Source organism: Sorex fumeus, unplaced genomic scaffold (genome assembly GCF_029834395.1).
Source record: "Sorex fumeus unplaced genomic scaffold, SorFum_2.1 ptg000213l, whole genome shotgun sequence".
Classification (NCBI taxonomy): Eukaryota; Metazoa; Chordata; class Mammalia; order Eulipotyphla; family Soricidae; genus Sorex; species Sorex fumeus.
The window spans coordinates 594,862-607,554 of NW_026606270.1; the positions used below are offsets into that span (position 1 = coordinate 594,862).

General features: G+C 60.7%; 1 protein-coding gene across 1 annotated transcript in view; it reads left to right on the plus strand.

Annotated features, from left to right (window-relative positions):
* The first annotated feature begins 2,495 nt into the window (after positions 1 to 2,495).
* Positions 2,496 to 12,693, plus strand: part of KCNB1 (potassium voltage-gated channel subfamily B member 1) — an 82,539-nt gene continuing 72,341 nt past the window's right edge. The window contains exons 1-2 of the mRNA XM_056108472.1: positions 2,496 to 2,622; positions 3,995 to 4,730. Of these exons, the coding sequence (XP_055964447.1) occupies positions 4,164 to 4,730 (567 nt within the window). The 5' untranslated portion in view covers positions 2,496 to 2,622; positions 3,995 to 4,163. The remainder of the gene's footprint in view (positions 2,623 to 3,994; positions 4,731 to 12,693) is intronic.

The window sequence follows — 12,693 nt, forward strand, 5'->3', positions numbered from 1 at the left end:
TGTTTTATGCTCAGTTGAATTTCTCTCCTCACCTCTCAGGGTAGCAGGAAGTTCTAAAAAATGAAGGCCAGGTGCTTTTCAAATAGCTGATAATCTTTTTAATTTTTTTTTCTTGAGAAGACAAGCATTGCAAGTGGAGCATTGTGCAGTGCTGGGGAAACAGATTACAGCACCTCCTTAGACTTCTCTGGCTGTTGTTTGCAAGGAGCAAAGGCTTAAATGTACACACACGAGCCGGGCAAGTGAGGAAGATGAGAAAAGGGGCTGGAAAGGGGGTCTTCGGGACAAGTGGTGGCCACTGAGAACTGGAGAGCCGCGAAGGGCCTGTGGAGGCCAGGACCAATGTGGCTGTGCAGATACAGCCATTCTAACCCAGAAAGGCCGGGCCCACCTCGTGCACGAGCTTCTCTCATTCTTGGAGAGAACCAGAAACCAGGCTGTAAACTCCTCTGATGTGAAACTGTGACGCAGATGAAGAGAAAAAGTACTGTGGGCACCAAACCACGCAAGTGCAAAGTGGTCAGAACTGTTGCTTACGGGAATCCCAAAAGGCTGGAGCCACATGACATAGTCGCCATTCTTTTGGAAAAAAAAAATATATATATATAAAAGCTACATAAGGTAGCTTAGAAAAGATGAGGAAGGCAATTACCCTGCTCTTTGTAAACCTAATTTCTGTGTTCCCTCCTGCACCCTGGCCTCTCCGGGCTCTGAGGTGTATCTTATTCAGGTTTCTTCCTTTCCCCCCCTGCCTTGGTTTGGTTTTGGGGGTCATACCTGGAGATGCTCAGGCCTTACTCCTGGCTCTGGGCTCAGGGGGCCGCTCCTCACAGGGCTTGGGAGACCCTGTGTGGTGCTGGGGATCAAACACAGGTCGATTGCGTGCAAAGCAAGTGCCCGACCAGTGTCCTGGGGATAGAGTAGTGCTTGGCACATGATGGACACCCACTAACGCCGGGCGGAGAGCAGGAGCTGCTCCAGACCAGGAAAGGCCTTTGCCTAATAATAAATGAATGTAGAACTTCTCAGCCTTGGCTCTACGAACATTCTGGCCTGGAAGATTCTTTGAAGTGTGTGTGTGTGCGTGTATGTGTGTGTGTGTGTGTGTGTGTGTGTGTGTGTGCTTGTGGGGGATGGGGTGTCTTTCCTGTATGGGGGAAGCTGGTTAGCCGCCGCGCCAGGCCTCTGCTCCGTGAGATGATGGCATCTTGGACAAGGTTCCTAATGATGAAGCCATGAGAAGTAAACAGATTAAAACTATGCAGCCATATATTATGTACAAACAGTCGTCTGTACAAATATTATGGATCTCTATGGAAACAAATGTCTCACTTTCAGAAAGAAAGAGAAGGATGCCGGAGGCGAAGAACTTACCTTGGGGCCCTGTGGTTCCTACCTACTTTTTCTCCTTCAGGACCTGGAGGGGTGTGGGGAGGGGAGGTTGGGGACAGAGCTGTGTCGCTGACACCTGTTTATTCATCATGCGGTACATGTGTGCCGCGAGAGTGAGCAATTGTGGGGCCCCGTGACAGCTTCCTTGCTCTAGCCTGATAACTGTGTCTGCTCCATGGATACTCATTTCCAGGCATTACTGGGTTCTGTCTCCCCCCGGAACAGGGGCCTCAGCGGGGCGCTGGCCCTGGCCGAGGAAGCGCTGAATGCTGAGCTTGGCAGGAGGGGGGGTCTGGGTTCTAGGCATGAACTGGCCCCTCAGGCTCCCATTCTCCCCCGTTTTCTTCTCGCCGTCCCCCCTGCTCCGTTTTCTTTTATTTTCTTAGCCCTCCCCACCGACTGCCGCGTTGCCTGTTCATCTGCCGACGATTCCAGAGTTGGGGGGTCCGCCTTTGCGCAGGAAGGAGATGCCGGAATTCGGGTTTGGCGAACCTGGAGTGGAAGCCCGGGGAAGCAAGGGTTATTGAAATTTTCCGTCTGCTGCCCCCCCCCCCCCGCCCCGTCCCTCCCTCGCCGTTTCCCCCCTCCGGTTCACACACACCCCGCCCCCTCCAGCGCCCATCCCAGAGTGACATCTTCCGAGCGAGACTTTCTCGCGGCTGGCCCTCGGCCGGCTCCATGCCCGGCCCGCGCGCGCGCCCGCCCTGCCCGGCGCGGACGCTCGGCCCGCACGCTGACCGCGCCCGGGCGGCCGCGGCGGGGACCCGGGCGGCCGGCGGGGTCCCGGGCGGGCGGCGCGGGGCCCGCCGGCGTCCCCCCGCGGGGCCGGGCAGGCAGGAGTTAAGCGGCGCGCGCGCCGGCGACCCGCAGGTGGCGCCGTCCGCCTCGGTGCCCGACTCCGGGCGCTCCGAAGTGCGGGACAGAACCGCGGCGCGAGCGGAGCCGGAGCTCAGCCCCGACTTGTTGATCGCGTCCACGCCGCCGCGGGAGCAGCCGCCGCGGCGGGAGGAGGAGCCGGCGGCGCCGCCCGGGCCCGTCCCGCCGCCCGCGCCCCCGGCCCCGGGGAGCCCGTCCCGGCCCCGCGCTGCCCGCGGCCCCGGCGCGTCGCCCGCCCGGCCCGCGTAGGCCGGGCCCAGTCCGGCCCCGGGGCCGCCGCTGCCCGCGGGCGGGGGCGCCCGGGCGGCCGGGGCGATGCGCGGTCCCTGGCCCCGGGAGGCGGCCGCCCTGGGGGTAAGTGCCGCGGCGGGGACGCGCAGGGGGGACCCGCCCGCCGCGCCTCGGCCTGCCGCTCTGCGGGGCCCCGGGGCGCCGGGCTCGGGGGGCTGGGGGCGGGGGGCGCGCGGGCCCGGGCTGGGGCCTGGGGCGGGGGCGGGGGCGGGGGGCGCGTTCCCGGCGGCGGGCGGCGGGGAGGGAGGGCGTGAGCCTCGGCCGCCGCCGCCGGAGGGGCTCGGGCTCGGGGGAGCCCCAGCGATCACCAGTGCGCAGCCGGAGGAGGGCACGTTTTGAAAAGGCCAGAAAATTCAGCCCGTTTCCCCGCCTCCCACCTCCCCCACCCCTTCCCTTCCAAGCCCCGGGAAAGGCGCAGAACCCAGAGTTATAAAAAGCCATAGCAGAAGAGGAGCGAGCAGGAGGAGGAGGAGGAGGGGGAGGAGGGGGAGGAAGGGGAGGAAGAAGAGGAGGGAGAGGAGGAGGAAGAGGAGGAGGAGGAGGGGAGGCGGCGGGGAGGAGGTGGGGAGGAGAGAAGGGAGAGGAGGAAGAAGAGGGAGGAGGAGGGGGGGGGAGGAGGACGGGGCAGGTGGAGTCCTAGGACTGCGCGCGCCCCTCCTGCGGTGAGGTTGGGGTGCGGAGGGAGGGGCGGGACCCGCGCTGGGCTTCACGCCTTCAGGGCGCATTTGATGGCTGGAGCCGTGCTCCCGCGGCTGGGGGAGAGGGGTCGCTCCGGGACAGCGAGAATGTCGTGAGCACCCCGTCTGTCGTGACCTCCGACAGGTTGGCACCTGCACACACACACACACCCGCCCCGCACATTCCCCGCGACCTTTCAGGGCTTTGGAAAAAAGCAAACTCATTGCCACCCCCTGATCCTCAAATCCTAATGATCTCGGAAGCAGGAAAAGAGAAGTCTTCTTTTTTTTTTTTAGGGGGGGAGGGACTTATTTTATAGAGGGGGAGGGAAAGTTTTTCCAAGCAGCGCCCCCGCCCCCCCATCCTCCCGGTGGCCTGGGCCTCGACGGGGAGCCCCAGAAAGCCGCGGGTTTCAGCACTCGAAGGGGCGGACAGCGCCCCGGGCGGCGGGGTGGGTCCGGGCGGCGGCGGCCGGGGTGGGGCCTCCCGGGTGCCTCCGGGGGGCCCTTCTCCCGCCCGGGCAGGGAGCCGCGGCCCCTCCTCCGGTGCCCAGATGGGGCGGACTTCAGCACCCGCAGGAAAGACAGCGCCCGGCCTTTGGGGCGGGGGGGGCCCTCCCCGCGCCTGAGCCGCTTAAGCGCGGGGAAGGTCAAGGCCGGCGCGGGCGGGCGGGCGCGCGCGCCGGGGGCGGGGAGGTGGCGCGGGGCGGTGCCCGCCGGGCCACTCGCTGACCCGCGTCCCGCTTTCTGGCCCGCAGCCGTCGGGATGGAGGTGAGAGGCCGGCGGTGAGGCGCGCCCGCGCGGCCCCCTGCGCTCTCGGCTGCCCGCAGCAGCGCTCCCGGCCCCCCGCCCCCGCAGCGGCCACCTCGGCGTCCCCGTGACCGCGGCCTCGGGGGGCAGGGGGGGCGGGGGCGGCCGGACCAGCGATGCCGGCGGGCATGACGAAGCATGGCTCGCGCTCCACCAGCTCGCTGCCGCCCGAGCCCATGGAGATCGTGCGCAGCAAGGCGTGCTCGCGCCGCGTGCGCCTCAACGTGGGCGGGCTGGCACACGAGGTGCTCTGGCGCACCCTGGACCGCCTGCCCCGCACGCGCCTGGGCAAGCTGCGCGACTGCAACACGCACGACTCCCTGCTCGAGGTGTGCGACGACTACAGCCTCGACGACAACGAGTACTTCTTCGACCGCCACCCGGGCGCCTTCACGTCCATCCTCAACTTCTACCGCACCGGGCGCCTGCACATGATGGAGGAGATGTGCGCGCTCAGCTTCAGCCAGGAGCTCGACTACTGGGGCATCGACGAGATCTACCTGGAGTCCTGCTGCCAGGCGCGCTACCACCAGAAGAAGGAGCAGATGAACGAGGAGCTCAAGCGCGAGGCCGAGACGCTGCGGGAGCGCGAGGGCGAGGAGTTCGACAACACGTGCTGCGCCGAGAAGCGCAAGAAGCTCTGGGACCTCTTGGAGAAGCCCAACTCCTCGGTGGCCGCCAAGGTGAGCCGGCGGGGTGGGGGAGGGGAGGCTTCGCGGAGGGGGCGCCTGGAGGTCCGCTGGAGGTCCGCGTGGCTCGGAACTCTGGCTTAGCTAACCCCCGGGACCGAGGGGCTGGAGGGAGCGCCCCTTCCCCTCCGGAAACCTGTGTGTCGTTCCAGCCGACGGTTCGCGGCGACCCCCGTTTTGTTGGAGGAAAAGGGTGGTTTCAAGTCTCGACTTAAGACCGAAAGCCCACCGCAGGACCCTGGGCCCTGAAATACCCGAAAGGGCGCAGAGAGGAGCCAGAAGCCCCGACAGGGTGGAAGGGAGCTGAGGCTGGGATCGCCGACGTCACTGTTCCCTTTGGTGGCGGGCAGACCCGGACCCGGGCTGGGTGGGTGGGGCCTCGGTCGGTGCTGACCCCTCCAGTGGGCACCCCCTCACTCTGCTCCAGGGAGGGGAAGAAAGTAGCTCGCGTGCCCACGTGCCTGCAGGACCTGGGGACACTGCCAGGCTTTTAGCTGAAGTACGGGACCGGTGCCGGGGTGGGGTGCGCCCGCCTGCCCCGCGTCACAGGCGGCGGGTGGAGAAGCCGGTGGGCGCCCGGTTCTTCCTGGCTTGTTCTTTATTTATTCGGAGAGTTTATTCCAAGGATGGTTTGCTGCAGCTTGTAAAGACGCCGTGACTGTGGGAAGAGGATGCAGATTTCCAAACGGGAGAGGGGGAAAAAAAAATGAGGCGATGTGAAAAAATAAAGCAGGAGAAGGAGGCAGGAATGTCACTGGTGGGCTGGGCTGAGCTGCGAGGCCGGGTGCTCTGGGGCCGAGAGAGACGTGGGCTGGGGGCCTGGCAGGATGCTTCATGGGTGAGCGAGTGAGTTCTGCGTGTCAGGCTGGACTGGAGCGGTCTGGGGCTACACTGTGTCCCTTGTGATGGGAGAGGTTTCTGTGAGGTCAGGGGGCCCAGACAAGAGAAGCACCAGTATTGGGAACTCAGGAAGATCATGTTGGAAAAACCGTGTTGAACAGAGCTTCCCTGGAGAGAACTGGGCCTGGAGAGGCGTGCAGGGTCCAGGCTGGAGGGATGGGGCAGAAGACCCACATTCTGCCCTCCTGCTCTTGCTCAGCTGCTACCCAGCTCACCCGCCCACCTCTCTCTCTCTCTCTCTCTCTCTCTCTTTCCTTTGCGTTTTTGGGTCACACCCGGTGATGCACAGGGGTTACTCCTGGCTGTGCACTCAGAAATTACTCCTGGCGGTGCTTGGGGGACCCCATGGGATGCTGGGAATCGAACCCGGGTCGGCCGCGTGCAAGGCAAACGCCCTCCCCGCTGTGCTATCGCTCCAGCCCCCCACCCGCCTCTCTTTTAGGAAGCCTGGTGACCTGGGAAGCCCCTGGCTGAGGATCCTCCTGCAGGACAGGGTCTGAAAGGGGCCAGGGGCCCCTTTCCCCATGTCCGGCAGCCCAAGGAGAGGTTCCTGGGGCAGGGGTGCAGAAATGGGGGCTGGCAGGAGGAAGGAAGACGTTTCCTCCCTTCCCTGTCAACCCTAGAGAGAACTCAGAGATTCGTGGGCCTGGTTTCCTTTTTTTTTTTTTCTGAGACTGTGAGTCGCTTCCGGTCAGAATCCTGCCCGGGTTTGCACCTACAGAGAGTCTCTCAAGACGGAGCTGTTCACCCCTAACCCGCTTAGAGGCTCAACAGACTTACTTTGCTATTTCCAGGCCTGACACGGGTCCCTCCCCCCCCCAGCCCCCCTCCCCCACTTGGATCCAGGCGGGTCTCTCTCTCTCCCCCGCTGTCTGCTGCCTGAGATCCGAGAGAGAGTCCAGGGCTGGGAGGGGGCAGGTCCCCCTCCTGGAGAAGACGCAGACGAAGGGCCGTGTTTGGGTTGGCATCTGGCAGCCCGAGTGCAGCTCAGGCTCAAGAAAGGCACTTCTGGGGAATAAACAACTTCCTCTCTCCCCTGGGCTAATCCACTGGCAGGGAGGCGCTCCGTGACCGCTCCGTGATCCCAGCTCTGGCTGCAGACTCACAGCCCTGACAGATGGACAGTGCCGGCGAGGTGGCAGCCGGAGGTTGGCGCGGGGAGGGGGGAGGCTCCTGGGCCCCCTAGAGAGACGCTCGCTGCCCTGGATCCCCCAGCAGCTTTGGGTCAAGGAGAGCTCGCCCACTTGGTTGCTGTCCACCTTCCTCGCAGATGGGGAGGGCTCCGAGAGGTTAAGTAAGTTGCCTAAGGTCACACAGCAGCCGACAGGAACAGGAAAGCCAAACTCGGGGGAATCTGAAGTCTCCCCGTCCCCCGGGAGCCTGCTCCCACCTGTGCCCCTGCCCTCCTTGCCCACACAGCAGCCAGCATGAGCCTTTCAAACTGCAGATGGGTGGGATCACGTCTTAAAATCCTCCAGTGGCTTCTCTCTCGTCACAGAGAATAAAACGCCAGCGTTTCCCCCAGGGCAAGCCAGATCCTGGTAAATCCAGCTCTCCTGACCTCTCGGGCCTCTGCTCTGGGTCCCCCAGCTCCAGCTTGGCTGCCTTCTGACTGTTTCCTAAACCGTCAGGCTTAATCCTACCTCAGGACCTTTGTGCTTGCTGTTCTGTCACCCAGACTACTCTTGCCCACACGGCCTGGCTGTTCCTCTTCCTGGCTACCGAGAGCCTCTTCTAGAAGGATCTTGCTGGCCCCTGTCTAGAACAGCCTTCCCTTATTCTCCATACCTTGTGCCCTGCCTTCCCCTGTGGAGAAGAGAAATGCCATCTGAAATGACATTTGCTCCTCCCCCACGGGAGGGAAGTGAGCCCTGCCCGCATTCCCCTCTCTGTCCCCAGTGCCCGTCATGGCGCCTGTCTCCAAGGAGGCCCAGGCCAGCAGTGGACAGCACTGTGGCCCAGGGCTTGTAGAGGTCACTCCTTCCCCTGGACCCTTGGGCTCTGGCTGTGCCCACTCTTCGCCCAGCTTGGAGGCCTCAGCACCCACAGAATTCATAGATAAATGGGCCGTGGGGCTGACCTGGGTCCAGGCCCAACTTGTCAGTGTCTGCCCAGAGGCCAGCAGATTTAAGGGCGTCTTTGCAGGGTCACCGGGAAATCACATCTGTCAACATCTTGGGCCAACGTTTATGCTCCGGTATAAGAGGGGCTTAGCCTGAGGCGCCAAGCGGGGTGCGTCCTGCCCCGAGCCGGGTCGCTGGGTGCTGCACACTCTCCCTTCCCAGGGCAGGCAGGAGGCTGAGCTGTGCTGTGAATAATTGATGGGCTGTTCTGGCAACAGAGAAAAAACCCAAGCGCAGGCCCCGAGCCTTTGCTGTTAGGGGAGTGAAAATCAAAATCCATTAGCGAAAGACCATGTGATTGATTCTTGCCGGGAGGCTGGGGTCAGCCCCGACGGAGGGCGGGGTGGAGGGGCCACAGCCGGGCTTCCTCGTTCTCCGCGAGCTCAGGAAGAGAAGGGACGGGTTTGGCCGGGCCGGGAGTCTCCGCTCCCTGAAACGTCCCCGAGTTCATTGCCTGATTTCCCAGTGGACCAGTTGAGGGGGCCCGGCCAGGAGGGGCGGCACCTGATCACCGCTGTGTCCCAGAAGCCTCCTCCCAGCAGGCCGCCGTCCACTCTGGGCTGCAGGCCACGGGGGCTTTCAGGAGGAGGAAGAACCACCATCCGGCTGGCAGGAGTTTCCAAGGAAGCTGGTTGCAGGCGAAGGGCTCAGAGACACGCTCAGGATGCTAGATTCTTTCCTTGTCTTCAAACTCTTGCAGGTGGGCTGGTGGCCAGGTGTGAAGCTTCCTGTCCCAGCACCAACGCCCAGCAGCTCACCTGCATTCTGCTCGTGCCCTGAGAGGGGCGCCCTTGTCCACTTAGTACCCCATTGGTCAGGACCAGGTCAGGTGCTCACACAACCGGTACCCCCTTAACACTCCATTGGTCAGGGCCAGATCATGTGCTCATATTCCCGCCCCCCCATCTCAATACCACTGGGCTTGACCAGGTCACGTGCTCTCCCCAGGACTAGGCCCCTGCGAAACTTTCCTTCCTCTTTTGACTCTTTTTTCCCCACCTCGGGGCTGGAGCGGTAGCACAGCAGGGATAGCATTTGCCTTGCAGGTGGCCCCGAGTTCGATTCCTCCGCCCCTCTGGGAGAGCCCGGCAAGCTGCTGAGAGTATCTTGCCCCCAGGGCAAAGCCTGGCAAGGTACCCGTGACCTATTCGATATGCCAAACACAGTAGCAAGAAGTCTCACGATGGAGATGTTACTGGACCTGCTCGAACAAATCGATGAACAACGGGAGGACAGTGCTACAGTGCTCCCACCTCGGAAATGAGCGTCTGGCCGAGCCCCCTAGTAGAGCCATTAGGCCCGAGCCAGTACGGTGGGTAGGACGCCTGCCTTGCACGTGGCTGACCTGGGTGCAATCCTGGTCACCCCTGAGCACCGCCAGGAGTGATCTCTGGGCACAGAACCAGGAGTAACACCTGAGCAGTACTGGGAGCAGTACTGGCTGTGGCCCTAGTCCCCTACCTAGCCCCCCCCACACACACACACACATAAAGAGTATAACTCAGTGCCCAGTAACAGCCAATAAATGACCAGGTCAGTGCTAGTGTTAGCCCTGGATTCCTGTGTTCCAGCCGCAGCCCAGTCACCACGTGTCCTAGTTAGAACCAAGGGTAGGACCACTGCTGGTCCCGTGGGCACTTCATGCCAATCCTGCTCCCTTCACCTGAGTTGGGGACATTCATGGATGTCATGGAGTGCGGGGAATGAGGGGACTCCGAATCCATGGGGTCCTTCAAGGCCATGAGGTATCAGGCCGAGGCACTTCCAGGGCCTGGCTCTATCCTGGGTTGCTGGCCTTGATCCCTGGAGATGTGGAATCCTGGCTGATGGGCCCATGGGACTCACAGATCGGAGATTGAATCTCAGCCCTGCTACTTTCTAGCTCTGAATGATTTCAGCGCCTGAAACTTCCTGTCCCTGATGTGTAAATGAAGGTGGTGTTCTGCCCCCTGGCAGGGCTGCCCTTTAGATCAGGTTATGAATAGGCGTGTAGGGCGTTGAGGCCTCGCTTCACGAATCCAGGATACTGACCTCCTACGGGCTACTGGGAGATGCTTCATCGGTTGCCTGCACCATGTGGCAAGTGAGTGGAAAACCCAGGGACCATTCCCGATGCCACGCCTCTTCCAGGCTCAGGGCTGTTCTTCCAGAATGTTTGACCTGGAACAGTCGGCAGCTGGCATCTCCAGGGCTCTGAAAGCCTCCGATAGGCTAAGGAACATGAAAGTGCTTAGGAAGGGAAAGCGGTGGCCAAATGAGCAGTTTGGCCAAAGCTTAATGAACTGGAAGAGACCTAACGTGCTTGCAGCCCCAGTCCAGACCGGCACTCCGTGTCCTTCCTGGGTCTGCGCGCGTTGGCGCCGGGAGCCCCGGTTTCAGACAGAACGGGATGCCCCAAGATCAGAGTCTGGCTCTGTGCACTGACCGTGTGCGCCTCTCTGAGCTGTGGTCCCTTCCCTGCCTCTTAGAAGCACCGCGCCTGTGGCTGATGGAGACATACTACTCCCACGGGCCTGGCGTGCAGAAACCCTGGATAACGGTGGTTTAACTGCCTGTCATCATTGTGTTTCACCTTCCTGACACTCGTGAGAAGCCAAGAAGGGCCTCTGCAGAATTCTCATCCTGTGGTGCGTGCTCTTTGTGGGTTAAGCACCTTGGGGTAGAACAGGGATCCAGCCCTGCTGCAGGTGGTCAGCCCTCCCTGACCTGCAGTGGGGGTCAGTAGAGACTGGGGCTACTGCCCCTCCCCGAGTAGCCCCGCCATCGAGGGTTCACACTGACACCCAGAGGTCTTGCCCAGTGGTGCCCATAGTTGCCCGTTGGATCTCTTTCCTGGCTGGCCTTCACGTCCCCTTCCCGCACTGGTGCTTTCTGAAATCCTGAGATCACAGCCTGCAAAAGCACCTGGACTCAGGCTTCCAGAGTTCTGAGCAAAGGCCTCTGGGAAATCTCGTTGCATCAGAGTTTCCTGGTGTCTCAAAGACTTTTCCGGGCCAGGCAGTCCTGGGATTAAGACACTTGCACTGCCTGAAGTTGGCCCTGGTTGAATCCCTGGCACCACATAGGGTCTGCTGAGCACCACCTGGGGTTATTATCCCTGAGCACCGTTGGATGTGGTCCCTGAGCCAAAGACATCGTAACAGACATATTCCTGGGGCCTGGTACGAATCCCACCTCCTCTGCTGGCTCTGTGGGCTTGTGAGACTCCTCACCCACAGGCAGGAAGTAGGATATCGGGGTCCAGAGAGGTGCTTTGGAGCCCTGCCTGGGTCCCCAGATAGCTGATGAAAGGTCTCGAGCATTTCAGGCTCCATCATTTCCTGGTCATGGAATCTCCATTTTCCCCAGATGTTAGGCGGTGGGGCCTGGCTGTATGTTCTCATGACTGGAGCTTTGGAAGATACCCACAGCCCAGACTCCAGAGTAGGAAACACCTGGGGGAGGGGGGGATTGGCTTTTATTTGTGGTAAAGGACAAACATAATGTCAGAGTCAGCACTTGGGCCATTTTTTAAGTGTGTAGTTGAGTAGTAAGAAATATGGTCGCATCATTGTATAAACAGTCTCCAGAAACAAAATTGAAATTCTCTCCCAATGAATAACAGCTGTCCATTCCCTCCCCCTACCCTGGGAGGGGGGTTTCCTCTTCCTGCCTCTAGGAATATGACTCCTGGGGATACTTCATGCAAGGGTACAGACAGTGTTGGTTCTTTAAGTCTGACCTAGTTCACTGAGCCATAGTGTATCTTTTTTTTTTTTTGGCTTTTTGGGTCACACCTGGCAATGCTCAGGAGTTACTCCTGGCTTTGCACTCAGGAATTAGTCCTGGCGGTGCTCAGGGGACCATATGGGATGCTGGGAATCGAACCCTGGTTGGCGGCGTGCAAGGCAAACGCCTTACTCACTGTACTATTGCTCCAGCCTCTTAATCTATCATGTTTATTCTTTTTATCTCATATGTCATAATTTCCTTCCCTTTTAGAGGGGCACACCCAGTGATGCTCAGTCCTAGCTCTTCACTCAGGAATGACTCCTGGCGTTCCTTAGGGGACCTTATGCGGTGCTGGGATCAAACCCAGGTTGGCTGCATGCAAGGCTAGTATCCTATCGGTTGTACTCTCTCTCCAGCCCTAGAGTTTCCCTCCTTTTTTTTTTTTTTTTTTTTGCATTTTGGTTCACACCCAGCGATGTTCAGGGGTTCCTCCTGGCTCTGCACTCAGGAATCACTCCTGGCGGTGCTCAGGGGACCCTATGGGATGCTGGAAATCGAACCCGGGTCGGCGTCGTGCAAGGCAAACACCCTACCTGCTGTGCTATCGCTCCAGCCCCTCCCTCCGTTTGAAGACTGAATAACATGCTTTTTTTTTTTTTGAAATATGTTTGACTAGGTTTACTTTTGGTGGGGGGAGGTGAAGGGGAGGCAGGGTTGGAGCGCAACCAGGAGAACTTGGGGTTTTACCTGGCTCTGTGCGGGGGAGGAGGTCACTCCTGGTAGGTGGTGCCAGGGATGAAATCAGGGCGTGTGCCCAGCTGCTGAGCTGTCCCTCCGGCCCTAGAATGCACGTAGATGTGTCTGTGCCACGTTTCATCGTTTGTTTCTTCATTCATGGACACGTAGGTTGCGCCCGCCTTTTAAGCACACGAAGAAAGCTGTTAGGAACGTGGGGGGAGCAAATCCTTCTTCCAGTTCCCGCTTTTGGTTCTTCAGGCTCTGCATCGAGTCATGGAATCGCAGGCTCACGTGGGGGATGCTGTGCATGGCGGGTGGAGGCCCGCTGGGCCGTGACTCCAGCTGGTGCACACGCTCTGGGCACGCCATCCCTCACCACTGCGGTGTCTTCTGGCTGTGGAGTTGCTGCTGTTGGAACCTTCCTGCCAGTGTGAAGGGCTGTCTCACTGCATTTGTTTGATTGCTTTGCTCGTTTGGGACCTTAC